Source organism: Seriola aureovittata, chromosome 7, assembly GCF_021018895.1.
Source record: "Seriola aureovittata isolate HTS-2021-v1 ecotype China chromosome 7, ASM2101889v1, whole genome shotgun sequence".
Lineage (NCBI taxonomy): Eukaryota > Metazoa > Chordata > Actinopteri > Carangiformes > Carangidae > Seriola > Seriola aureovittata.
In genome coordinates, this window is record NC_079370.1 from 23704291 (window position 1) to 23730692 (window position 26402).

General features: G+C 43.0%; 1 protein-coding gene across 49 annotated transcripts in view; it reads left to right on the forward strand.

Moving 5' to 3' along the window:
• rims2a (regulating synaptic membrane exocytosis 2a) overlaps positions 1 to 26402 on the forward strand; it is a 143956-nt gene that overhangs the window by 29935 nt on the left and 87619 nt on the right. For 43 of the 49 annotated variants that reach the window (XM_056380027.1, XM_056380020.1, XM_056380024.1 and 40 more), the window contains one exon: positions 10897 to 11189. In XM_056380027.1, the coding sequence (XP_056236002.1) occupies positions 10897 to 11189 (293 nt within the window). Of the gene's footprint in view, positions 1 to 3881; positions 4328 to 10896; positions 11190 to 15896; positions 16512 to 26402 lie in introns of those variants that run through there. The other 6 variants (XM_056380059.1, XM_056380061.1, XM_056380065.1 and 3 more) reach the window with 6 other exon arrangements.

The following is a 26402-nucleotide window of genomic DNA, read 5'->3' on the forward strand; positions in this document are numbered from 1 at the left end:
CAGAGGAAGGAAATAGCTTACCTAATCAGACTTTGTTGAAAAATTGATTGATTGATAAATGAAAACACACCCTCTCCCAACCATCCAAATCCAAAGCTAACACGTAGTCCTATGAGTGATGTGTACAGCAATATAAATCAGAAAGGGAAGGTTATAATTACAGAAATAATGGCGGTATCGAATCCCCTGGGGGGGGGGTATCTATATCAGTGCAACTAACTAAATGACTTTAGCATCACAAAGACAGCTAGATGCACATATCTGAGGGGTCATATCATTGTTGTCCGTGTATAATATAGATATTCCACAGTTGCCTCAGCTATAATCTGCTCATGTTTAGCTGCTGACTGTCAAACAGTAACTAAACCGTCTGTAGCCCACACTGGACGGAGATACTGTACATACCAGCAGATTCCATCAAAACAACAGAGCAGCAAAAGCACTGGGAGAGACCTCTGCTCTGTTGCTCCCTCCAGTTGTACAGGCTGCCATTGTTCCCGAGTAGATAATAGCTAGGAGATCGGTTACTGTGTTGTACAGATGGTGTTGAGTAATAACAGTGGCAGCAGGCTGGCGATGGATGGTGAAGGGGCATTGGCAGAGAGGCCACGGGATGTACCTCTGAGGCCTTGTGGTGTCCTGCCCTCCTGGCACTCAAGGTAAACAAGAGTTGTTCAAAAAGTACTTTGATAGCACAAACGTAAAATCACTCTATGATTGTGTATGCTGAGTTATAGCTGCGAACCTCAGAGGAATATGCAGGGGTAAACATTTGATCCCTGTCTAAAGGAGCATATGTGGCTCCTTTGGCCACCGTATTTCAAATGTTTTTGCAGATGTACCTTCAGAATTAGTTGAAAATCCAAGAATTGCTTATACATAGACTTCTTGAGCGTGGGAGCTGAGTAAGTGTTTATGGCAGCATGTAGAAGTTCAGATGACAGGGTCAGTCAGAGCAATGGAGAGCCAGGATGGGAATGAGCAGGAGGAGGTTGCGGGGTATGAAGGGTGTAAAAGGAGGTGTGTTAGTTCACTAGTCACAGACTGGTCACACACGTGACAGTATACCGTCAATTACTGTTCTCTGTTTGTCCGGTAATAGAGTCCAGTGTCTCAGGGCTGACAGGGGCTGTTAGGAGCCAGCAGGGGTCATCAGGGGCCAGCGTGGGTTTTAGCTCAATCTAGATGAAAACATTATTTTACAGTTGTGTGAGGAGCTGAAGTCTAGGTTAACCACATAAACATCTGAGAGTAAGTTTACAACTGAGCTGATGTCAGCATAAGTGACTTGGGTTGGTTGTCATCTGCATTTTAGATTAATGCATCACTGAAATGTTCATGTGGAGATTCTGATAAAGAGTAGAATTTATGCAGATGTAGAACTGCAGAAGTGAGTGGTTTTGCTAACTGCACATTATTGATCAATACAGAAGACTACGCAGGGTATTCATTGTTAGTTAGATTTGTGACACAGCATACGCAGCATGACAACACCAGGACTATTGTGATATTGATTGCTGATTGTTTATATGATCGCACTTGTAGCAGACGCTTTAATTACTCTGTGACCGACGACAGACCATATTTTTGGTGTTCCTGACCAGCTTGTGTGAAAGCGTGTGTGTCAGTGAAAAGAGGTGGCGATGGTGAAATCTGTTCTTTTTCCATCCGTCTACTCTTTCCCTCTCTCGCATATGGTGACAGCAGTGGCGCGAGAGATCTTGTTCTGTGAAACGCCATTGAATATTTACAAGTCTCTATGTCTGGGGCAGCTAGCAGAGCTATGGTACACTGGAATATGATATAGACTGAGAGTTAAACAGCTGGTAAAGGCATGTAAGCTTTGAAAGATGGAGGACTCTGCTCAGTAACCCTGTTTAGCTGAAACCATGACACTCTTGATAGAGTCACATTAATCATTGTGTCTTATCACAACAAGCTGAATAATAGATAGAAAAACGCTGATAAAATATCTTTGTTGATAACAATCACTGCTCATTAATCGTGCTGGGTAGCTTAGCCTCTGCTGTAGATGCTTGAAGTGCGGAGTGACTTTTTGGGGGTGAAAATATAAAATGCCTCTGATATAGATAAACTGTGTGTCAGTGTTGTGAAGTCTTCAGAATCCCTGCTTGTAGCAGTGAAGCTCCCCACCATTTCCTCTGATGTGGCTTCAAAAGGGCCTGAGGAATCAACAGTCTCCGGGGAGGAAGTCATTTGTGATTAAAGCATCTCTTGAAGACGTTACATGTGTTTCTTTGCCCCTCAACATTCCTGCTATAAAACACAGGGGGAAGGACTGCAGTATTTTATAGGGACCTCTTTCAATTTTAAACAGCATTATAGTGAATAGCATGTTGTTGCAGTAAATAAAATAGATTGGTGAGTCCCTGAACAGCTTCACAGAAATCATCTGCATCATTAGAAGATACCTCATAGACTCTCTTCATTCCACATACCTGTTGGACAGTGGTTTGCAATTGTCCATTACATTATTATATGATTGGTTTTGAGAAAAGAAATTCATACATACATAGATAAATGTGTTAAACACCTCTTAATAACTAACTTACTAAACCCTATGAACTGCATGTAATGTTACAGTATCTTTGTAGTGAAGTAGATAGTGTGTAATGCAAATTAGAGATGCCCAGAATATAATTAAATGTGTTATAATGTGTTGAAAGTGAAGGAACAGGTCAAATTCATTTTTAGCTCCTCAGCTTGGAAGTTGTGGCATACGTCATTCGCCTCTATGCTGCAGAGCTTGGAAACATATGGCTGAGTCTACAGTGTCTTCAGCTGTATTTATGGCTGAACAATTAATCGAAATATGATCAAAATTGCAAAATGGCCAAGTACAATATCCAAATTTAAGACCTGCAGTTTTTTGATGAAGGTAAAATGTGTGACAGTATAAATGAAGCATTGTGGTGCTGCAGAAATGCCAAGGTCTACAAATCATATTCTCCAGACGAGAAGGAACATGCTTGTTTGGTAAAGACTCAACAAATATTACATCCTCATCATTTATATATTTTTACCTGTGAAAAATGACCATTCTAACTGAAATCATGGTTCATATCATAATTGGAAAATCTTCCAAATAATCCCATTATTATTTTTTTGCATATAATTCAGCCGTGGTTCTATTTGAGATTTTTATGTTCACAGAAAGAGGCATAACTCCACAAGTTAAATTGATTGTACAAGGACCTTTACAGGATTCTATTGCTACATTTTTGCTGTATTTTCCGTGATAAAATGCTGCATGCTCATGTCACATGGGAAAGATGGTGGGCATAGAGTTATTGATAATTGATCATTGATGATTGATAATTTGGGAGCTTGGTTTGGTTTGACAATAGTAACCCCTCCCCCATAAATTCCTTAATTGATATGGTCATTGTATGACTAACTATGTGCCTGTTTGCTAGAGATTTAACAACAGCTAAAACAGCCTAAGAAAATATAACTCGTGTTGACTGCGTCACAGATCTTCTAACATGTGAACATTTCAAGTCGCTTTAATCCACATGTACAAGACAGTTATTTTCCCACAGCACCTGGACGCAGCGCAGTTTCCTGGCCCCACGGTTTTACGCAGTTGTCTGACAACATGAAGAGAATGGATGATGGCGATGACACGAGCTGTCAGTGTTGTGTGTTTTATTGATCGGGATTTGGTCACAGATCAGTGAGTTAGGCTGAAATGACAAACTGTGCTTGTTAACACTAACACAAGGAAAGCAGTGCCAATCAGCGTAACCGCGTTTCTGCATCTTCCTATTGGTCGGTGGGAGCAGGGCTGGGACGCGCCGCATGTGTAATGAGCTCTCATCAACTCCAGCACAGCTCTGACTCTCTGTTACAGATGTACTAATACAGCAGTGCTGGGAAACAACGTGATTTGACGCGTTATTGCTCACATGTTTTCTCCCCGTAGACCTACTGACATTGACTCTGGGATTGTTTGCACGGTTTCATGGTTCCGTTGTGACGATTCAAGACGGAAATTTGTCGTTTTTTGGCGTCTTTGGATTCTGCAATTTCTCTGTTGATAGAAACAGAGAAGAAGACCGTGTTGGTGTTATTGGATCGGATGTGGTCAGTTGAGTCTCCGGTATAACCTTCACGGTGTTTTCGGCTGCCGCTGTCCGGCAGGCAGCCTGTTGTCTGGACTCGGAGCTGTCCGCGGTGCTGAAGGTCGGAGCAGTTCCTTCGTTTTTAGGAGCAGGAGCTGCGGACAGTCGTCACTACATTATCGGGACTTACTGACGGCGATCTTTCTGCACATAGACACTGTTTTCCCTCAGCGGCACCATGGGTAAGCTGAGTGAGCATGCGGCTGTGACTGCAGCGCGTTTTCACCGGTCATTTTGTTTGTCAGAAATGGGACCATTTCAGCTCTCTCGGGGAAATTGTACTGCTGTAATTCTTTTCAGTAAATCTGTCCTCAGGCGAGTTCAGTCGCCTTCACCCTTTCGAAGATGGAACATTTCTGTCGCGTTAATGTTTTCAATGCAGTATTTTGCCGAAATGTATTTTTGCGTCCAAAAAATAAGTGAGTGCTAGTCCTGCTTATCCAAAATGTTAACACGTTTATGCACTGTAGGTCTGAGTGAGGCTGAAGGGTAGGGGATGTGGGTCTAACAGACATCAGCCATTTCCATGTACAACCACATTTCGGATCTCTACAGTATTTCCCTACTCTTCCTCTGTCTCTGAACTTCAAACAAGGAACATAAATATTCATCAAGTCTATTATTATTACTGGCGTGCACACTAAAATTAGAAGCTCATTAAAATGTAATTCACCACGTGCAGTCAGTGTTGGAGCATGTGAATGTAGGCCTATCCTTTTTATTCTCATTGGCCGCTTTATGAATCACACCAAAAAGTCCTGTAAACTTTTAATTCTGCAGAACTGCATCAAAAGCTTAATTCCATATACAGCGTCAATGAAACTTATTTATATTTATATTATATATTTGCTTTATAGAAACTGCATCATTCACCCTTGATGTAGAGAACAAGGTTAGGGAAAATCTATGCAGGGATAATCAGAATATGAAAAATCCAGAGTTTCATCATTCTTGATAGACATCATTCAATGGCCTACATGTGCATTGCAATGCCTGTCATTGCAGCCCATTACACTGTGAAGCCCCTGGCTGTGACAATAATTTGCTGTGGAGTTTAGTAGATAGTATCCTTATTGATGCCTGTGTCCTCAATCTGGACTCAGTCCAGACAAGGATGTTCCGAGGAACACTTCACTCCCTGAACAATGAGTCTTTAATGAGTGGTTCAATTCACCTCAGTTCGGGTGAAGGAGAGAAACACCAAGGCAATATGATACCTATGACAGTTCATTTACCGCCACATCAATATTGAAGCATGTGCCATCTCTAGGCTTTACTTCAGCTCTTTTTGTGAAGATTAATTTTCTGGCATCTTTGCCTTCATTAGACGGCTGATATGAGGCAGGGTGGGAGAAGATACGAAAAGATGTGAAATGTGTTTCCCAGAAAGAAGGGTAGTATAGAGGTCATGGTTACAATGGGTGCAGGGTGTCCACGTGATTTGTTTTAACTCTAATAAAATTAATGCGGCAGCGATCACAACAAAGGCCCTCTCTAAATTTTAAAGAGCCTCCTGTGAAATTAAGAGAAATAATTTAGCAAATATATTCCACATATTGTTATGAATGAATGAATGAATGTAAAATGAATGAATGCAAAAATGTCATTGATGTAATTTAACATTAGAGCTGGCTTTCCATTTGAGCACACTGTGATATGCCTGGAAGGATACTGCTGATTCACTCTGGAGCCTCTGTTAAGTAACGCTGTAGTGCAGTTTAATGGCCACAAGAGAGAGCTCAGTGCTCTCTCTTACTGCAAACCCAGCTGGTTTGTGTATGTGTGTATGACTCCTCCAGGAAAATTTTGAATGGAGCAGACAAAAAGGGAACATGTAAAGTACATTCCTGAAGGATACATATTATTTTCTGTGTAGTTATGTGTAGTATACTGTATGTACGATACAGGCCAGGGCTATTCACCACAAAAAAGGTATTTTTTTTTAAACCATGTGGTAGACTATATAGCCCACATCATAAATGTTTCCTGTCAAAGATCGTCTGTCATCCTTGGCCGGTGTATTTCTTGTTGTTCTCACCTTCCTAAGCACACACACATTTTTTGGAAGATCATATTTGCTGGTAGCAATGAAAACACCCTTGGTCTGAAGAGAAAGTATTAGAAAGGAAATTATTTATTGATCCCATGGCACTGGGTGTTTGTTTCCCTTAATTCAGTGCCTCTGTAAACAGCCTATAGCACATTTAATAGAGTATATATCTTCCAGGTGTTTGCGACGCATGATAGAGTTTTTAGCTTTCTATTTTTAGCTGCAGGTTCAATGACTGTGATATGTGCAAGCACAAGGAGAAATGGCCCTGCCCGAGGGCCGCAGCCCGTAGCCCACTTCCTGCGCTCAGCTGTGAAGAGTTAAGCCGAAGGGGTTTGTGTGTGTGTGTGTGTGTGTGTGTGTGTGTGTGTGTGTGTGAGAGAGAGAGAGTGTGGCTGCAGTAAAAGTGAACATACCTCTGGCTTTTACAGCTGCTTGATCTGTGTGTGTATCATTGTGCATACATGCATCTGCTGTGGACTCAATGTGGTCTATTAGGGAATGAGGGGTATTAGAGTTTCCTGTTAGTGTTGGTTGAGCTCATGCTGTCTTTGCACTAGAAGGTTAGCAGCCTCATGCTGAGTGATGTCTCTGCCAATGTGACAAAAGACAGAAAAAGAGTGTAATGAATGAAACATGTTTCTGTTACTGTCACATGTCTGTACCGAGATAAAGCATTTAGGTTATTTCTATGATCTGAGGCACTGGAGAATATAGTCTTTTAGAATAGAATCTTAATGTTAAATCACATTTCAACCTAGATGTTGTTTGAGTCCGTTTTGCATGCTTAGCCTGAACTACTCTTTTCCAACTAAGAAAAACCTTATAGATAGCTCATATTGCACATACCTCTCTATTAGCTGATAAAACTCTTTAACCTCTTGGGCTCATGCAGCCCTTAAAAAACCCTCAGGATAATCTCTAAAGTGCACTGTCATCAAGCTCAAAACAAGGCTGTTGTTATTTTGCAGTTCATGTAATGTTTTGGACATATGAGCATTCAGCTTGGTACTGACATTTCCTTACTTTTGCTCTTCCTGCCTGATATACTGTAGAAACATCAATCCTCATTCTGACTCTGTTCCAAAGTGCAAATCAAATCCAAGTATTGATGACTGAGGCTCTGTGTGCTTAACATTTACTGGACCCATGCACGTTTTTGTTGGCCTGTTTTTTATGGAATACTAATATGCTATTAGATATTCACAGATGAGATAAAAGCTGAGGGCTGAGAACGTGGTTAATTATTATTGGCAGACCCGAGTGGTGCACAGCAACTGACTCTATGTTAATAGCAGTTTGGTGGGGTAAATATCTAGGTCATAGGCTGCAGTCTTCCGTGAAGAAAATGGGGTGTTTGAGAGGGAAGGGAAGATTTCAGTAAATAACCACAGGTGAAACATAATCTGTTTTATGACTATGATTATGTTTACAGAGCTCAAACTCTGAAATGCATGTTACATTATGTTATTAGGGCACATAATGTGCTAAGATAACAATTCTCCTCCATGTGAAAATGAAATAGGCGTGCTATGTTCACCTAAATTGATGAGATTATAGAAATAACAAGGTTAGGGTTAGGAATCACCCTTTAGTCAAATGGAGAAATCTTTTGCCGGACAAATAAAAACCCAAACACTCACGTAGGAATCTTTTTCACATGCTGTTGATGAATTCAGATTTTTGGATTTGAAGTTGCTTGTATGTGCCACCACCACTGACACAACCGTCCACCCTCCTTCTTTGTACTGCACCAATCTCTTGTCTCATCTGTGCTCTCATTATTTTTACTGTATGACGTCCAGTTCAGGTACATAGGGCCAGTTACCTTTGTTTATTTTTGTTTGTTTTAGCAAATCTCTGCTCTTCGCTGCATTGCTTAATTTGAAGTCTTTGCCAGGAATTGGTGGCTAAATTTTTTTTGTAATTGGTACAAGGTGGAAAACTAAGCCACTTTTACATTGGTCCATATTGGTACCCTATAGGATGTTAGGTAGTTTTTCCCCTGTTTGAGGTGGGGCACCTGCAGCCTCCTTGGCCTCTGCAGCATAAAGCCAACAGAATTAAGATATTTCTAATTGCCCTCTCCACGTGATAATTACATTTGAGATACTTATTTTATTTTACATTTTTAACATAAACAAAATCAGAATTTGCGTGCGTGTTCACACATGTGTAAGTGTGTATTTGTGTGTAATTTCCAGGTGCAGGAAGTGATGTTTGGTTGATTAGCAGGAAAACTGGCCTTGGTGGCTACTGGGTCTTAGCCGATGACTCATGGTTCACTGCAGAGCTCTTGCCATGACCCCAGTTAAAGAGGCAGTCATGGCCTCACTGGCTCCAATCCTCTGGGACACATAAAGCACAATTTGTAGCCTCCCTGCTTCCATTGTGTGTCAGCACACTTATAGCCCATCTGTAACATTGATAGTTGGTCATAAATGCCTCGTGTGTCAATATCACATAGTCCAGTACATGCTGCCCGCGGTGTGACTGTTCAGCTTTTTTGCACTACGTTTGAAATATTTGAAAATTCATTACTGCTCAAGCGGCTTTAAGATGAAAAGCTGTCTCTTCCAGTGCCCAGGTGATTGTTGCTGTTTCTGAACTCTACACATAAGAGTAGAACTCCCCATCCCGCTCGTTTTCACTATATCTGGACAGTTCTACAGTACGAATCGCAGAGAGAACAGAAGGTAGATGGCAACCTTTGGACTGTCCAGTGCAATGTCTACCTACTGCTGCTAAATCAGTGTCAACCATTGTTGTGAAAGCTGAGGCTCTTTTTTGTTGTGTTGCTGCAGTTAAAAGCATGAAAACTGTGCTGACAGAACATGGCTTTATTTGTTTCAATATTCCTCTGAAAATAAATGATGGTTGAAAGCTTTGGATTGTGGTTTGTGTGTTTGCTTCATCTGTGAATGTTTGCACATGTATTTGCTCCTGATTCCAAATGCCAGGTTGTGCCAGTGAGAGAATGGAGGTTCATGAAATCCTCTCAGATTTTGTAGAAGTGCTCTTCTTCTACCTTGACCAACCAGTTAGTAAGTTACTAGTTCAGTGACAAGGACTTTGTCTTTCACTGACTCCCCACCCATGAACAGACATGTTTGATGATTGAGCCAGCCACGCCACCGACTGTCTACTTGATTGTGTAATTGGACAACTGCTTTTTCTTCTGCTCCACCCACACACCCCATAAAGATTTTTATTTTTGTCTGTGTGCCATTGCCTTAACATGTTGTGCTACAGGTTGTCGACCCCCTTTTGATCATTTGGTGGGTTCTTCTTCACAGTTACTGCTCTTTATCTCCCCTTGCTTCAGGTTCTGCCAGCCACTCAGATAAGCAGTTGTGGTTCATGCCATGGCTTCAAATTCAGCCTTTGAACCACTGCAGCCAGTAACTGTACAGACCGGCACAGTTTAAGCGAGTTCAGTTAATCTAGAAATAACATATCAGTCAATTTTTATTTGATTCAAGGCTTACTGAAAAAAATGGCGAGCCACAGACCGACTGAGGGTGGGTGAGGCAGCATTCAGGGCCTGCTCACACTAATAACAGTAATGCACTGACTCAGCACTGGGACTGTGGTGGGGGGGTGTGGGTTGCAGTAGCTCTTGGCCACCCTACTGGCTGTCTGGCCTGTCAATCATTTGGCAAGCTCTTAGTCCTCTCAGAAACACTTAGCTATCACTTTAAGTTGCTCTCTGTTAACGAGGCAGGTGAGGTCACCTGGAGCAGACATGTCATATTGTGTGAGTTTTCTCCACAAGATGAGCTTTACCGTGTGTGTGTGTGTGTGTGTGTGTGTGTGTGTGCGTGCGTGCGTGCGTGCGTGTGCGCATACATGTGTGTACAATGATCAGGGCTCCTGCCCATGGATTTATGGGACCAATGTGGTGAGCTGGCTGCTGGAGCTGCAGTGTAGAGCAGATATAGGCACGACATCACAGAGCCTTAAAGACCTCCATCTCTCCAGTCCTTGTAGAGCAGAACAGAAGGGAAGCGGTTGCTTTTCTTTCCCTTTTATCTTACCAAAGTGCATTAACCGCAATCGCACGACCTGTACTTCCTGTGCCATCGTTAGGTGATATGACTAATCTCTGCAATCAGTGGTCATGTGGGCTCTGCATTGTCGCAGTTTGCTAACCAGAAACAAGAATTTAATAGTTAATGTACTGCATCATAACAACTAAGAAAAATGATCTCTTGCCTTGTGTAAGATGTTTGATCTGTACTCTGGACTCACAGACACAAAATATATAATGATAATAATAATAATAATAATAATAATAATAATAATAATAATAATAATAATAATAATAATAATAATAAACTGATACCTTCAATGATTTCAAAGGCTGCTGTATGTGTAAAATATGTCATCATTCACCTCATCAACATGAATTGTCAGTACTGTTTATGAACAGTATAACTGTGGGGTGAAAACTCAGCACTCAAGTTTGCTGATTATTTTTTCCAATTCAAAAGATGGTTGAAAACTACCTGAAGATTCACATTTTGGATATAAAAAGATTTTCACTCAGCAACACTGATCTGCCTCACAGTTATGTTACAGCTTTACATAACACAAACACACAAATCACTCCATTACAACTCATCATAGGTTATATAAGACAATCTCTGCCTATCAATCACCAATCCAAACCATTAACATCTGCTTCTCTCTTAACCGCAGGTTATGTGGGTATGCAACTTGTGCCGAAAACAACAAGAAATCCTCACCAAATCGGGGGCGTGGTTCTACAGCTCGGGGCCCGGTCAGGTGCGGGGTGTGTTTGAGGGCGGGCCACAGGGGAAGAAGGCCAAACTGCAGGACCCGTCCCTGTACCCCTACCAGGGAGCCTCAGGGGACTTGACACCAGCGTCAGACAGAAGCAGACCTCACGGTGGGCTCCTGCCCAGACAGGGGTCCCTTGACAACGGTTCAGGGCTGAGGTACTTGGGACCAGGTGACGCACCCATTGACAGGTCAGTCCTATGTGTGAAAAAAGAATATACCGACTACATGTGCCATATGGGTTGTTTTTATCATTGTGTAAAGACGTGTAGATTGTGTGATCAGGGAATAATTCATCAGAGAAGAAAAAGAACTTCTGATGATGCCACTTAATGTCGGTGCATGGACATAACTGCATAAGAGCCTTTTAGCACTAGCACTGATCTATGTGACCGTTTCTATTGGTAGTGCAGAACAGTGACTCAAGCCTAGCATAAAAGCAGTGTCTCCTAGCAAACCAGTCAAGGCCCCATATAAAACTGCTTGTACATGGAGCCCATGAGGCCTATAAAGGAGACAGAGACATAGATACTGTATCTGGCACTAACTCAGCAATTCTACAACAGTCATCCACCCACTCACTGCCTCTCTTCTTCACACACATAAAGCACACCAGCACATATGAACACAGGTGGCTGCAAGCCAGGCTCAGCTGTGATGGGGTGCTGGCAGGTGAAGGGTGCTTGCAAGAATTTATACTCTCTCTTCCTTTGAGAGAAACTCAATTTTTTCAAACTTGACTAACTCTTTTGTCAGTAGGAATATTTGTAAGCCGGTGAAGACAGTGCAAGGCTTGAAAATTAAAATGTGTCCAGGGTAGAAAACCAAGAGCAGACTTTATTATGATTCAGGACATTGTGTTCTAATTGTCATATGGACTAAATGCCCCCTCTGAGTGGAACACTCTCCGATGCTGACAACACGGACATGCTGTGCTTGTGAATCCTATATCTGGTTGCTTATTTCTTGATACTGGTGTCAAGTAAGGTAGTTACTCTGATGTCCACATGGGGGCTCTTTCCTCTTTCTTCTTCTAGGGATGAAGAGAATATTATAGTCAGAATCTACACACACTGGAATTTATCTTCCCAGCAGAAAGCTAGGGAGAGAGCCATCTCAGAAAATACGTCCTTCACTCATGTCCTTGTTTGCTCCTTCTCATGTGTAAGGTAATTCGACATTTGTCCAAACTTATATGTGGACATATATGGGCCAATTAGGACTTTACCTAGGATGTCCAAAATTCTTCTGCTTTGGACAACATACCTGTTTTAAAAAGAAGAAAGAGAAATGGCTATGGTCATCATGGCAGCGTTGAAACCCTGGAAGGGAACACGCCCCTATTTCTCTCCTGCGTTACAGTAAGGCTGTGAGATCAGGTTTTGTTTTCCATAACCCTTGGGCAGTCGCAGCAAGCATAGCTTACAGACTGACAGATGTCCTTGTCTCTCTGCTGGTCCTCCAAGCCTACGAGACCAGACTTCCCAATGGGAAGAGAGGAAATGTGGGCTACATATGTTGTACCATTCAGTGGTGAAAACACCCAGAATCCAAAGGGAGGGTGGCACTGAATTAGCCCTAAGTAATGGATACAATATATACATTCTGTATAGGTGCACTCACATTTATGTGGCATGTGCAGGAGGAAAAGGAGGGGAATTTGACTCCATCCCAATTCAGCCAACCTCTGTTCCTATTCGATACTGGCCTTATATACTGTAGGTATACTTGGTGGGTCACATACCCCATTGTCTAGCGCAGAGACCAACCAGCACCCACAAGCCTATGTCCACAGTGTGTTTGGAGACACAACTCATTAGTTCTGTGTGTCCTCTCTCTGCCATTGAACCTTGTATTTGCTTCTTATACACTCAGAAGCTGCAGGCGTTGAAGAGCTCCTCTGGAAAATGTTTGATTTAATTGCCTGATATTTTGCTGTATGTGTATATATCCAGCATACTCGCCCATTAAGCAGCTCCGAGTGTTGGATGTAAGTGTACATACTTTTAATGCTTTTACTGTGTAGTGAAGCTATTGTGCAACAGTGACCCATACACACTCAGAAGCATTGTTATCTCTCCAAAATAGGCATATTTTCTCCCCCGTCTAGGCAAAATTTTGTCCCTCTGCTATGCTTGTTGAATCTGTCATCCATTATGTTTCTATATTTTGAGTTCAAACCTACAATAGCACAGCAAAGAGCAAAGCATCATCTGTAACTACATGGTGTAATAAAAGCTACAGTACTGAAAACCTTTAAGAATCATGCAGGATAATGGTGTTTTGTGTCTCTGTGCAACTGCAGTACATTAACCATCTTCTCAAATGGCTTGCTTTTTTAAGATGCTTTTAATGGATGATCAGACTAACTATGGATCAGACCATAGATCAGACCGCCCCAAGCATTCAGTCAGTCAGTCACTGTCTATTCTAGCCCAAGCTGTCACCACTGTATATTAATTGATTGCATGGCTAGAGAGGTGGAGGGATACCAGGACCAGGGAGGGATTCTTGCTTTGGCATTGCCCACATTTGCAGTGACACGACAGGAAACTGGCTGTCTGAAAATTCACGGGATAATGCTGATGATGGATCGCAGAGAGTCCATAAATAGAACTCCCACTGCATAAGCACCAAAATCCACTTTCATTAATCTTAAAGAATGTTTAAATTAACTCCAGGATGTGTTCTGCTGAAGAAAGGAGGGGAAAAAGCTGACAGTCTATTTATAAGGAGAAATAACTTGGGAAGGCTTCTAATTTATCTTGGTCTCGGAGGTGTCATTTGAATGAACACACAGATACGCTGGGACAGCTGCAGTGTTGGGTGAGGCTGATGAAACAACGATTACACTGGGATTGGAACATACTCACTGGTGGAATTTCTTCAGAATCTGCATTTTTTTTGAACACATTCAGCCAGGCAAGAGAAACATTAAGCCTGCCAAAATGTTAGACGAGGAAGCAGAACACATTCAGCCTGGACTGGCTCTTTAACATCCAGCCCAGTCCAGTATAGAGTACTTAGTCTGCCTCGGTTCAGCCCTATGTACCCAAACAGGCCCTAATGTATGCACACATGTCGTCAGCCAATAATACAATGCTCCCCTCAGCCTTAAAGTAGTACTTCACATTGATACTGAGTAAGATTTTTACTAGTTTTCATAGTTTTGGTCATCAGTCCTATGATATAATGTAATGTTTTACTTGCAAATTGTTGTGAGCAGATGATGCTGCAACACCCAAAACTTTGGATGGAGTCCAATAAGGGCAAAGATCCTCAGTTCACCTCAGATTGTCTGAACCACTTATTTTCAGGTTTCAGGAGCATACCTGAAACGTCCATTATAATTGTCCTTGGCATTGTAAAACTACATGTGTGTATGACCACAGAAGGTGGTGCAGGTCATAGCTGAACTATAAATGATATCTTCAAGATCTATGTGATGCGTACAGCAGGTAATGACATTGATGCTCAGTTTTGTTTTTACTTTTAAATAAGTAGTTTATAACGTGATTAGCATGTGAACTTATTTGAGTTGGACTTGTCCACTAAGTTGTAAAGCTGGTTTCAGCAGCTTGTTACATCCCCAGATCTCAGCAATAGCTCTTTCTCAAGAAAGACATTGTGACATGTGACAGGAGGAAAAGCACAGGTGTAAATAATAAAATGAATGACGGTTGAATTCCACTCAACTGCTTCAGCTTCAGGGTGCTGGTGTTGCGCATGCTGGCTCACCACCATCACACTGTCATGACTTACCGGGACATGATAATGTTAACATGCCCGTTCAAATATGACAAGTTAAAACATCTGTTGCTAAAACATTTGCTGAGTAACACATTGAAACCTACAAAAATAAGACCCATATGGTAGCAGTCCAGTTGATGTTGCATCAGGATAGTCATGTCAAGGTTTTGAGTGTCTTTACAGAACCTTTGACATTTCGTTCTGTCAGGAGCTCATTTTTAATTTAGGGATGTGACTTACCTGCAGTTACTGATTATAAGGTATTGATAGCAACTGAGCCTCACAATGATATTGTTCTGTACAATACATGCAGTTGTCTTACATCATGCCTAAGAAGATAAGGCTGCATTATTGTATTAACTGCTCAATGGCTACTTATTTAGTCACTAATACTTTGTCTCCCAGGAGTAATATATTGAAGATCTCAAACACGGACACACATGTCATCTTCCTGCTCAAGTCATGGTCACACAGAAGAAGCCAGAGAGGTTCATAATCGCTCCATGTTCAAGTGGTTCCACGTAGACTTCCATTGTCCTGACAAAATGTTTAATAATATCAAATGCTACGTAAGGATAATAAGGAACCTTCTTTTCAGCTGATCAGTTACATGCAGAGGCACTGATTGAATAAAATGGAGAAACATTAATTAAATAAATAAGTAATCCCCCGGGAAACCCCCCTTTTATGTGTGCCCTTTCCTCACAGACAGACACGCTCTCTTCCAGAGGTATTAGGACTGTCCTCCTTTATTACTGATGAGGAGCTGATGCTCAGAGGACAGATATGGAATATAAGGAAAAAAAAGCCTGACGACAGCATCGCCTTTCTACACTATATTGTATTGTGGTCTATCTGCTGCTGTGCGCGTCCCAAAGAGTGCATGATAGAAGATGGAGAGATATGGCAACGAGTGCGCACGATTGCATATCAGCCCCATAGTGTGTGCGTGCGTGTGTGAGTGTGTGTGTGTGTGTGAGAGTGTGTGTGTGTGTGTGTGTGTGTGTGTGTGTGTGGGCTGGTGTGTGTTGGAGAGAGAGAGAGTGCGAGAGAGAGATAGTGTGTGTGTGTGTGTGTGTGTGTGTGTGTGTGTGTGTGTGTGTGTGTGTGTGTGTCTGCTTGTGTTTGTGCGTGTGCTAGCGCGAGTGTGTTCTCTTCATAGGCGAATGGAAATATGAGTTGAATGTGAGGCAGCAGCTGATGCGCCGGTAAGCGATGCTGCTGCTGCCGGCTGCCGTATAGGATGCTTCTCCGCTCCTTCTCTCCTCCGGGCGCTCCTTGGCCTCTTCCTGCACACCGAGAAGAGATTTTTGCCACAGCGAGAGGAAGAAAAGGCACGTTACCGGCACCGGCACTACCTCCCTTTTCTCCCTTCAGGTCCGAAGCAATATGACCGAAGGATCCCGCCCGGAATGCGTCTCATTTAAGGACACTTTTTACCAGGAGCGGCAGCAGAAATATGGAACTTGATCGGCGCCTTTTCCGCCTTTAATGCGCCCCGGGAGATAATAATAACAAAATACTGAGGAGGTGTATGTGTGGAGGGGGGCGTCCGGAGAGAGCGCAGGCTTTGGGATGTATTGTTGGTGAAAGGAAAAAGGGTGATCACTTACTGAGGATAAAAGAAAACGGAGGGGGAAAATGCAGTTTGAGACATTGCGTCAGTTCTGTAGCTCGGTTTTATCACATTTCAACGGGGCTTTCTCGGCGCCTCAGAACATCTTACAGACGGAGCTGTTCGAGCAGGCGTTGAGCAACATCGGGTGAGTGATTCCTTTGTAAAGAAATGCCCTGATTTATGAGGAAGGGCTTCCCCGTTGGTATGTCAAACGAGTATTGGGGGGTGGGGGGGTGGGGGTTGTTGCGTTTATCGATCTGCAGCCAGCCTGCGTAATAACAACGTACAGTATAGCCTAGTACTGTTGCTGCTGCAGATATTTCCTGGCTGGATGATGGGGCCGATCAGTGATGCTGCTGCTGCTGCCGCGGTTGGCTGTGTGCGCGCGCATGTACCGCGTTTGAATGTTTGTGAAGAGGTGGTGGTGGGGGTAATGTGGTGGGGGTAATGTAGGGGGGGTAAGGTGGGGGGGCTGTTGCTAAAATGAACCGTTTAGGTGGACTGTGACCATGCCGAGGTGTGACTCTGCTGTGCACGTAGCCGTGTATGTATGTGTGCGCGTGCGCGTACGCCCCAGCGCACCGCTGCTGCAGCATGTGTACACTGCCTCTGCCTCTGCTGCTGTTGTGCCTGAGAGGAGAACATGAGGGGTTGAGGAGGCTAAATGTACATTTTAAAAGAGTCCAGGGCTGGAAACACCACCCCCAACACACCCACACACCTACACATCCATGGCCAAGCTACCTACACACTCAAGTACAGGACATTATGTTTCCTGGAGCCAGCGAAAGTATAGCTACATATCAGAACAGGTATGAGTGACTGACAAAATCACGTCTCAACTGCAGAAAACCATTAACTAGCATATGAGCATATTACATCCATAAGTGTTTAGACTAAGTCTCACAGAACAGTAATGAGGCTGTTTTCATTATTTCAAAAAGCAGTATGCCAACCTTTTAGCAACGGTGTTACTGCTATTTTCACATTTGAAAAGAAGTGCTTGTGTGGTGTGTTGAGAGAGAGAGAAGTTGGATCTCACTTAGATGCATTGAAGCATATTATGATTAGTCTGCTAAATGCTCTGTTCCCCCGCGGAGAGGCCCCTGGTCATCTGGCTAGGCATGGCTGTTAGACACATTATGCAGACTGCAGAAGGGCTCCAAACTTGCAAACAGACCCATGTTCCTGCAGCCACAGGGCTTAGAGAACATGCAGGCCTCTTTCTTGGTATAGATGCAGGCACCGTATCTCCACACCATGCACTGTCTGTCTCCGGGGACTGCATGTCTTTTCCTCTTGTCCCCCACCCTACCGTCAGAAATAATTTACAGCATTGCTGGGCTCTCTGCCACCTCACATTACATGGCCAGAACACTCAGCCACTGGAAGGGCTGAACAGGGGGCTCTGTGCCTGGAAACTGTGATCCAGCAATCATCACATCTGACTGATTAAATTGAACTTATTTCCCATCACTACCCTTTTTTTCTTCTTAGCAAAATCCTTCAGTAGGAAGAGTCTCTGAATGGTAGCTGATGACACGACTAGGCTTGTCTTTCTTATGCTAAATGGTCATATTTGAAGTTGGCTAATTGCTACAACTAAATGTGAGAAAGTCTTCATGTGAGTGGCTTCAGTGTTAATAGGGTGCTGCAGGGATGACGTATTTTTGTCGGCCAACCCAGATGTTAGCATCACCCTGGTGCCCTCGACAAAAAGCCAGTGGGATTTTTACATTGGCTTTTGGATATATTGCAGAGAATAAGCTCTGTGACTAACAAAAATGTATGTACACATTTGTTCAGAAAGATAATCTTCACAAATTAACACCACATTTATGATTTTTGAAGCCTGAATACAGTCTCCTGGAGTAAAAAGCTAATGTTAGACTATAAATGAACTACAACATGGTCGCATGACTTCATCACCACTGCTAAACTTCCAACTTGTAGTTTGATTTAGCACTTACCTCTTCTACAAAAGCCTCTTACAAAGTTAGTGATAGTTTGCAAGACCATGAGTATAAACACTATGAGGCTGTAAAGGCTGACTTGTGAGTACTGGTGATGACATTTAACGTCCCTGAAAATTTCTGTAGTCTCATTTAGCTGCTTGTTAGTAACCCGTTTTTACGACAAGTAAAAGCTTAAAAACTTCTCCTTAAAAACAAAACTGGGGTATCTACTGATGTATTTTATGTCGTAGAGTAATACGTAGAAAGTCTTGAGCTTGTGTTATTCACAGAGCTTCAGGCATTTAACCGAAAACCCATTCAAAAAACCCATAGACTTCGGAAGGTATAAGAATGTTAACTTATTTGGGACTTTGGGGCCAGTGTCATCCTCTTTGTCCACTATTTCCTGGGTCTGTAATGTATCTCACAGGCACACAACAATAACACAACTCTGCAGACCAGCAGTGTGTGCTGTTATCAGTGGCTAGCCAGCTTGGCCATCCGTTCGATCAGGGCTGTTTGTGTGCGAGTCTGTTTCCCTCTTGCTCTCTGTTTCTTTCTTTCCCAGGCCAGGCCTGCTAATGGGCTGTATGCTTTTAGATCCATCTTCCATGTATTATGCATGTGTGCGTCAGCAGAGGTCCTAATGGGGTGTGGGGATCTGTTCTTAGAAGGCCTGAATGGTTTTGAATTGAGTGGTCACTACATTTAAACTGCAACCATGCTCACCCCCCCCTCCTCTAATCACACACAAACACACACACACAAACACACACACACACACACACACACACACACACACACACACACACACACACACACACACCTTCCACCCTATCACACCCTCACTGCAGAAGCTCTTTGAGCTTGCTTCCCTGAAATGCCTGAGAAGTGTGTCTGTTGTTGGACGGCTGTTTGAAGCCATAGAAGAGATGTTGAGTTGAGTTTGTGGTACACATTTTATAGTCTTTTCTCACATGACCCTATTGTACAGCCTCTGATACAGTATAAGTGGGATATGAATAGCTGCATTTGAATTTCTGCATAAATTCAACGTACTGGAAGCAGCACTGTGTTTCAAACCCAGCATATTAAGTAAAACCCATATCGCTGCTGTTGAATGATTCCAAATGGGCCGCGCAATCTTGGGTGTGATTTTAGTGAGCCATCTTCATACTCACAGCTGTTTACTTCATCCCACAGTCTGATATATTGTCCTCTTGCAGTGACAGCATATTTGCAGCTGTGCATTTCTTCATTTTATGGCTTGTATGTGCAGTACAGTGTGTACAGATAGCAGGGAAACCAACTTGTTTCCACCATAGTCACTTCTACACTGAAGGTTTCTATGAAGTGGAAACCCCCTGGCTTTCTACCCCTCCCATCCCCATCTCTTCACTTGTCCCCTCCAACGGTGGGGTTGCCATGGTGATAAGGTGTAATGTTTGATCAATAGAAATGATGATGTATGTTCCCTGTCTGTTAATCCTGATGTCAGCCAGGCCTGAGTAAAAAGACAGAGGAAGGCATGGAACAAAGGATGTTCTTTCTAACAATGTGACATTTATTGTGATGCAAAGACAGGAGGGTGGAGCAAGTCACCTTTGAGTTTCTATATTGTAAAGTTTCATCTAAAATCCTGCTCTTACCTGTCTGGAGACACAACTTTGCTCCAGTATATTCTCTCTATGCAATTTCTCCATGTTAACAATTAATATTCATTATCTACATTATCTCAGACTTTATGCCCTAATATGTTGATAATGACTGATGCAGTTTAACCTTAAACCTCTTTTTGTGACCCCTCGATCATCTTAGTGTTTTTACATCAGCCATAATAAACACAATTCAACTTGTTCCCACCCTCTGCAGATGGCATTAAGAATATAAATACACATATAGTACAGGAAAGGTTTCATGAAACAGCTGTAACTAACTAATGGAACCTGAATTAACTTCCTTAAGGAGGCATGAGACGCCTTAATCGAGAACAAATCTGAGCTTTTCAGCATTGCATCTGTAGAAGCTAATTTGTCTATCAGAGCAAGACCAGGCTAGACTTAGACTGAGCTACTACAGCAATGTGTGTTTTTAAGTGCACTGGGTATCCTTTCATTATTTCCTAGCGGAGTAGTATTGCATAACAAACATGTAACTCCTTGAGTCTGAGCAATCAAATTAACCAGTTTTCTAAACAAGATACTGTGATGTTGAAAGGCAGCTAACTTACTGGCATGGTTTCTCCTTGGCAGTATGTCATTTATGGACTGGTTATCAGGATTATTGAATGTCTGTATTAAGTTCACCCATAGCTACGGCTGATGATGCATTCATTACTAGACATCTCAGGTCTGGACAGCATCTGGACATGTCTGGGCCTTTGTTTCCTTATGAATAAGTTGAGCAATTCAAAGTGAGGCCTGTTCTGTTTTGCTCTCGGTCTCTTTGGTGTGTAAATCAGTCCTTCACATTCTGTACAGAAGCTTTCTCTGGAACAAGTAGAATAAACAGAGAGAGGCACATGGAATGAACCAGGTTTCATCTCCACTGTTTTGTGTGTATCATTAAACTAGACAAGCTGCACATTGCACATGATTATTTTACATCTTCAGTAAATGCTCACATCCAATCCATCATGCATGTAGCATATGAAACGCACACTTTCCATTTGGATTTCTGCTCTTGCAGCTTCCTGTCAGCCGGTATTGATAAGCATTGTGGATGTGAAGTGAGAGGAGCTCAGAGGAGAGACAAAGCAAGTAAAGAAAACAGAGAGGGGAAGACAGAAAGTAGCAGGAGGAGGCTGGAACACCCAGGCATCAGTCACCATGGTGACAGAGCTGTAGATGAGGCAGACACAGCAGGCTGCAGCTTGTGGGACTCTGAACCCCTGGAGCCCCAGATTCATGTTGATGTGACAGAACTGGGGGAAAGGAGAGGAGGAAAACGAGAGGAAAGGGGCAGGAGGAATGCGGGAGAAGAGGAGGAGGAGGCAGACTGCAGACCTAGAAAACCAGAGACAAGGACATGGATTCACAGCAGTCCCTCCCTTGGCTCTTCACAGACCTGGACACTTGTGTTCATTTGGGGGTGCATCCACCTTGATATATCATTGGCCACACTGTAGTGTACATAACATTTACCTATGCCCTGTTTTTACCCTTCTTTATCAACTATATCTTGTTTTCTCCCACAAGTACACATTAATGCCTGGCAGATGCAAAATCAAGCTGACTTAGCTGCTCCACTGGAGCTACATGGAGTTAAATGCCTTGCTGAAGGGCTTCTCAGCAGTAGCTGCCGAGGGAGGGGAGAACATTACACTTTGTCCCTACCCACATTTTCCCAGCCAGCCTCAAGGCTACCATCACCTCTTTTTTCAGCTCTGTGAGTACTATAAAGTAGCATCTTGAGGATTTAGGTGTAGGAGTCAAGCTGAGGCTTTGCTGTATCCTCAGTAGTTTATTTTCCAACCCCCTCAACATCCCGTCACACCTCGCCCACTCTCAGCCCACCCTCAATCCACCCTCAGCCCACCCTCAGCCCCATGGTGTTGTACCCAGGTGTTGGCGGCACTCAGCAGCTGTAATTAAGCCAGCCCTTTATTGGTTTTGTCCTCACCAAGGGAGATATGTGCAGGAAGAAAGGAGACCCTGGTTTATTGCCTGGGCATCTAAGAGAGGGGTTATTATGATTGCACACTGGAGAGAGAAAGAAAGGAGTGGATACAGAGGGAGAGATAAAGTGGAGAGAGTTGGAATGATAGCAGTGCAGAGGAAAAGGGGAAGAATAGTGCGAGAGAGACAGCGGCAGAGGCGAAATCGATAGGCTCGACTCCTCTCTGCTCGTCTCTGCTCTCACCAAATCATATCTCAGCATCAGACAGAGAGTGAGAGAGGAAGAAAGAAACAGAGAGAGCGAGAGAGAGAACTGGTAGCTAGCGGTGGGCTGTGTAGATAGATAAGAATCAGGCTAATGTCCCCAGCCCCAGACCTGCAGCCACTGCTGCTAATGCCGCTGCCCATAGAAGGAGGTGAAACTGCCTTTGCCAAGGTTTGGTTACAGGTTGCCATGGCAGGGTCCCACAGCCAGTGGTACATGTGATATCACCCAGTGAGATGTAACTCGTGTATAGGTTGGACTGGCCAGGCCGTTCTCAGCAGGGAAACAGGACGAGGGAGATACAGAGAGGTACACAGAACAACAAAAGAGAGAGGGAATACTTTTCAGCCTCAGCTCGTACAGAGTGCTGACATCTGGGCTCTTTTCATGCTCATGGAGCGAGACTGATTCCCTCAAAGGCTGAATAGGCACATGCGCACATGCATTGCTGTGTGTGTGACCCTCAACCTTAACATGTCAATAATGGTTGAGTTACAGTAGGCATAGTAAAACTACATTTCACTTTGGCATTAGAGGCCACTTCAATCTCTGCCCCAGGTCCTTAACTTCTTCTTCTCTTTCCACTCACTGATGAACTAAAGAGAATGGCTGCTGAGTGGTGTAAATGTGAGACTCAGCTCCTCTGTGTGTGTGTGTGTGTGTGTGTGTCCTTGCATTCTCTTTGTGAGTGTGCATGGGGCTGCACTTGTATGTTCATGTGTTTGAAGCCCAGTCCCTGGGAGGTCTTTTTTCTCTTAAAAGCGTCTTTTTCTCTGCTGCCAAACAGATGTTTGATGTCATCTTGTTTTTAAATAGCCGAGAGAGAAGAGAAACTGCACACGGTGCATGGATAGTGCTCTGCTTTCAACCATATGCCTTGATGTGTGATGCTATTTGTCAATGTCAGTAACAATTTAACAGTTTGTAGAGGGGTTAAATTCGACTGCTTCTGCTGTCGTAGCTTAGCGTCAGTGTGGCAGCTTAGCTGGAGTGCTGGGGTGCGTGTTTGGCCTTGATGGTCAGTGAAGTTTCTAATTGAAAGCTAGGCTGTCTACTCCTAAAGGTGCTTCTCAGCATCATCATTCTTGTTTTACATTTGATTTATTGATTAAAGGGGCTTGAAGGGTCAGACCTGAGGAAGGTCAAGAGGTGGGCTTTCTTAGCTAAATCCCTGTTACTCAGTGTGGTGGAGTCCATATGACACGACTGAACAAACACTCTACTGTCACTAAGTCTCTTACATTGCTCGCTGCATATATGGAATCTGTTTTAGCAATATTACTATTTCCACTCCACATACCCAATGCAGAATTGACCTGATAGCATAATATTTGCATGCATTGTTTCATGAATGGGAAAAAGACTGCTTTACACATAATCCTGTTGCTGTGCCCCAAATCCAAATCTGTTTCATGCTCCAATTTATTCAATTACCAAAAATATACTTGAAGAAGCTGTGTGATAAAGCAATAATGAAAAAGCTTAATCTAAACATCTGCGTCTATCCAGCCCATTGCTATCATCATCCGTCTCATCCCCAGCCCGTGCTCAAATCCTCTTTTGCAACACTGATGGTATTTCACAAGCTCAATGAGATTAATTATTTCCATATTTTGCAAACATTGCGCCGTGTGTGCGGCTCCCCCGTCTCCCCACACGTGTACAATTAGCTCAGTTCATTTGTGTTGCAAATGAGCCGGCCCTGGCGGTGCTCGGCAGCCTCCCTGGGCTTCTCCTGCCACGCAGCAAAGAGGAGAACCCAGCCGAGGAGTGATCAAAAGCCTCCTTCTCTGGCAGGCAGATGCTGAGTAAACAGAGAAGAAGAAGCTCCAGTAACTGTCTCCTCCCGCTTCCGCTTCTCGCCTTCATTATTTTTGGAGTCTGCTGGCTGGCATTAATGAAACCCCATGTAATATTCATTTAATTCCCAGTGTTTACTAGTTCATTAGGTTTTAGGATAGTTCTTGATCTGATCTCCAGGGGTGGCTAGAAAGAGGAAAGCTGACTTTGAAGATTTTTCTCTTTTCACCAGCCGGGCTTCCTTCCATTTATTCATATGTCTCTCTTGATCCTGTTAGAAGACCGTTCACAGTCCTCTCCATGCTTACTGAATTGTATAGCATTCCTCTCCCCTCGTTTGCTTCACCACACTTCAGCTTTCATTTGTACAAATATAGCAAAGTTTGAGGGCTGTTTTTGGATTTTGGTGCAGCGATACATCAAATGTATACCAGCGACCCAGTTACTACCTGTATGGAAAATAATTTAAAGACCTTATCTGCACATAATACAGATCAGTAGTACTACTGTCTGTGACGTACAATGTTCTAGGAATGTAAGGGAGAAAAGGTGGCTGTGTATCAGCTGATTAAAGAGATGAGACAATGAGTTTAGGTTCATCATCTCTTTGCATCCTTGACTGAAATTAACTGCTGTCATAGATTAAATGTTTTCTCAGACCATGGCCCCCTCTGGCCAATTCAGCTCCCTGGCTCAGGGCATGTGTTACAGACGCTGTCCTATGCAATTACAATTAACCCACACAGCCCTTTGGTCTGGGGCTCGCCCTGCAAAGGTCTGACTGTGGGTTCATCGATTGAGACGTTGGCTTGTCAATGCCATTGAGCGCAGGAGAAAAGGTCTTTCTGCTGAGCACACAGGGACACAGCAAGTGGCTTTTTCATCAGACGCAGAGGAAAAGGCCAAACTTTGTCACAAAGCTCGCATTTCTTAAGTACGGTGAAAAAGCAGAAAAGAAAAAGAAAAATCAGGTAGTGCTGCAGATATATTGGAAAACATAAGCTATATTTTGCATCTTAGTGGTCATTGTATAGTCAGTTTTCAATTTTAGATTTTTTGACAGCATCTCGTCTTTTCTGCATTTTTCTCCAGCTTGAAGATGTTAAATTCATACTATCTGCACCTATCCTGAATTATTAGTTTGACTAGATTCTTTCTGGGGTGAAGCAGCAATGTCACACTGATGTACTAAGCATTAAAAATGGTCATTTAATAATAGAAAATATCTAATGTCATGTTCTAAAACTTGTAAAGTAATCGGAGACTCTTAATTATATAGACAAGCATCTTCCATATCAGTTTGCTTGTTAGCTTACCCAAACTCTTCAACCCTTGTATTTAACAGAACTCCACAATGTTTCTTTGATCTATGTGTGTGTGTGTGTGTGTGTGTGTGTGTGTGTGTGTGTGTGTGTGTGTGTGTGTGTGTGTGTGTGTGTGTGTGTGTGTGTGTGTGTGTGTGTAGTGACATCTCTCAGACAAGGAAAGTGCTTCAGAAGAGAGCTCGGAAGGCACCGTCTTCCCATTACGTACAGCTTCCTGTCTGCCTGCAGGCGAGCCTTCTAGCAGCCGATCTGTTTGAGTTCAACTTCAGAAAGACTTCGGGGTTGGGGTGGGGTGGGGGGTGGGTGGAACTGGAATGGAGAAGATGTCGGGAACAGTAGTTTATACATTTGAAAAAAGCACTGAATTTAATCGCATTTTCAGAAAGTAACTGACAGGGAAAATATTTCACCATGCTTTGCTAACTAGTCCCTGAACAGGATTGAGAAAATGAGATCATCTCATGTGGCTGCTCCAGTGAAACCCATTGCACACACTTCCCATTATTCTGCTTTCTGCCCTTTCTCAAATTTTGCATGACTAATTTGGCACATTGTGGAACAAAACCTGTGTGACTGTGTGTCTCAGTTACTGCCTAAACAAACTTTTAGTAGACTTTGCTGCTGTTGTCTTTCTTTTTTTTTTTTTGTTAGATTTTTCAGCACTAGTTCACTTTGCGTGGAGTGGGACTTCACCTCAGTTACTTTGTAGTCAGTGCATATGAGAGTTTGTTAAGCTGGGCAATCAGTGAGCGATACTGTAAGTAGCGTACATGTTGATTTGATTATGCCCAGGCCCCAGCCACGGAGATGCATTGGGGTAACTTGGTTGCAGTGGCTTCCCTTCCTTATGGATGTAATTGGAGATTGCTTATGCTTTCCCTAGCAATCTCTGCACTTCCCCTTTAGTCCACTGTTTGTGACATGCAACATCCAAGCAGATGAACAGTTTGTGGCATAGAAAGGGGCAATATGAAAGAATATATTACATTTGATCCCAGATCTGTACATCCTACATTGAAAAAAGAATCCTACTTATAATCGTCAGATTTTTTTTTGCAGAAAGTTTCTAGTATT